This window comes from Penaeus monodon, chromosome 25, assembly GCF_015228065.2.
Source record: "Penaeus monodon isolate SGIC_2016 chromosome 25, NSTDA_Pmon_1, whole genome shotgun sequence".
Classification (NCBI taxonomy): Eukaryota; Metazoa; Arthropoda; class Malacostraca; order Decapoda; family Penaeidae; genus Penaeus; species Penaeus monodon.
Window position 1 is genome coordinate 6,614,645 of NC_051410.1, and position 568 is coordinate 6,615,212.

At 60.4% G+C, this 568-nt stretch overlaps 1 protein-coding gene across 1 annotated transcript in view; it reads left to right on the forward strand.

Annotated features, from left to right (window-relative positions):
- Positions 1–24: 24 nt before the first annotated feature.
- Positions 25–568, forward strand: part of LOC119589311 — a gene marked incomplete in the record, with an annotated part of 61,041 nt that continues 60,497 nt past the window's right edge. Inside the window, 1 exon segment of the mRNA XM_037937933.1 lies at positions 25–124. Coding sequence (XP_037793861.1) covers positions 25–124 — 100 coding nt within the window.

Genomic DNA, 568 nt, shown 5'->3' on the forward strand with positions numbered 1-568 from the left:
CTCCCACCTCTCTCTCCAGCGAAGATGCGTCCGTCGGGGCCCCTAAAAGTGAAAACAGGAAGTCCTGCTGACCTAGATATCAAACCCCAGCTGGTCGGGCCGACCGGGTCGCTGGCGTGGGCAGGTAAGGCAGGTAGGTAAGTCGGGTCCTTCGGGGATGGCCAGGGTGGAGCTGGGTGGGTAAGGGGCACTGGGGGAGGAGTGAGAGCTGGGGGTAGGGTAGGGTAAGGGTGGGGCTGGGTGGGATAAGGGTGGGGCTGGATGGGTAAGGGTAGGGCTGGATGGGCAAGGGTGGGGCAAGGGTTGGGGCTGGGTGGGTAAGGGTGGGGCTGAGTGGGTAAGGGTGGGGCTGGGTGGGTAAGGGTGGGGCGTGGGAAGGTGGGTGGGTGGGTAAGGATGGGTTCTGAGGAGGGGATGGGTAAGGGTGGGGCACAAGGGGGGTGGGGGGGAGAAGGGGAAGGGGAGGGTGAAAAGGAGTAATTTCGGAAATTTCGAGATTGGTTGCAATCCGGATTTCGTTTCGTTTCTCTGGCTTGATTAATGATCTAATTCTCATTTTCCCCTGTTC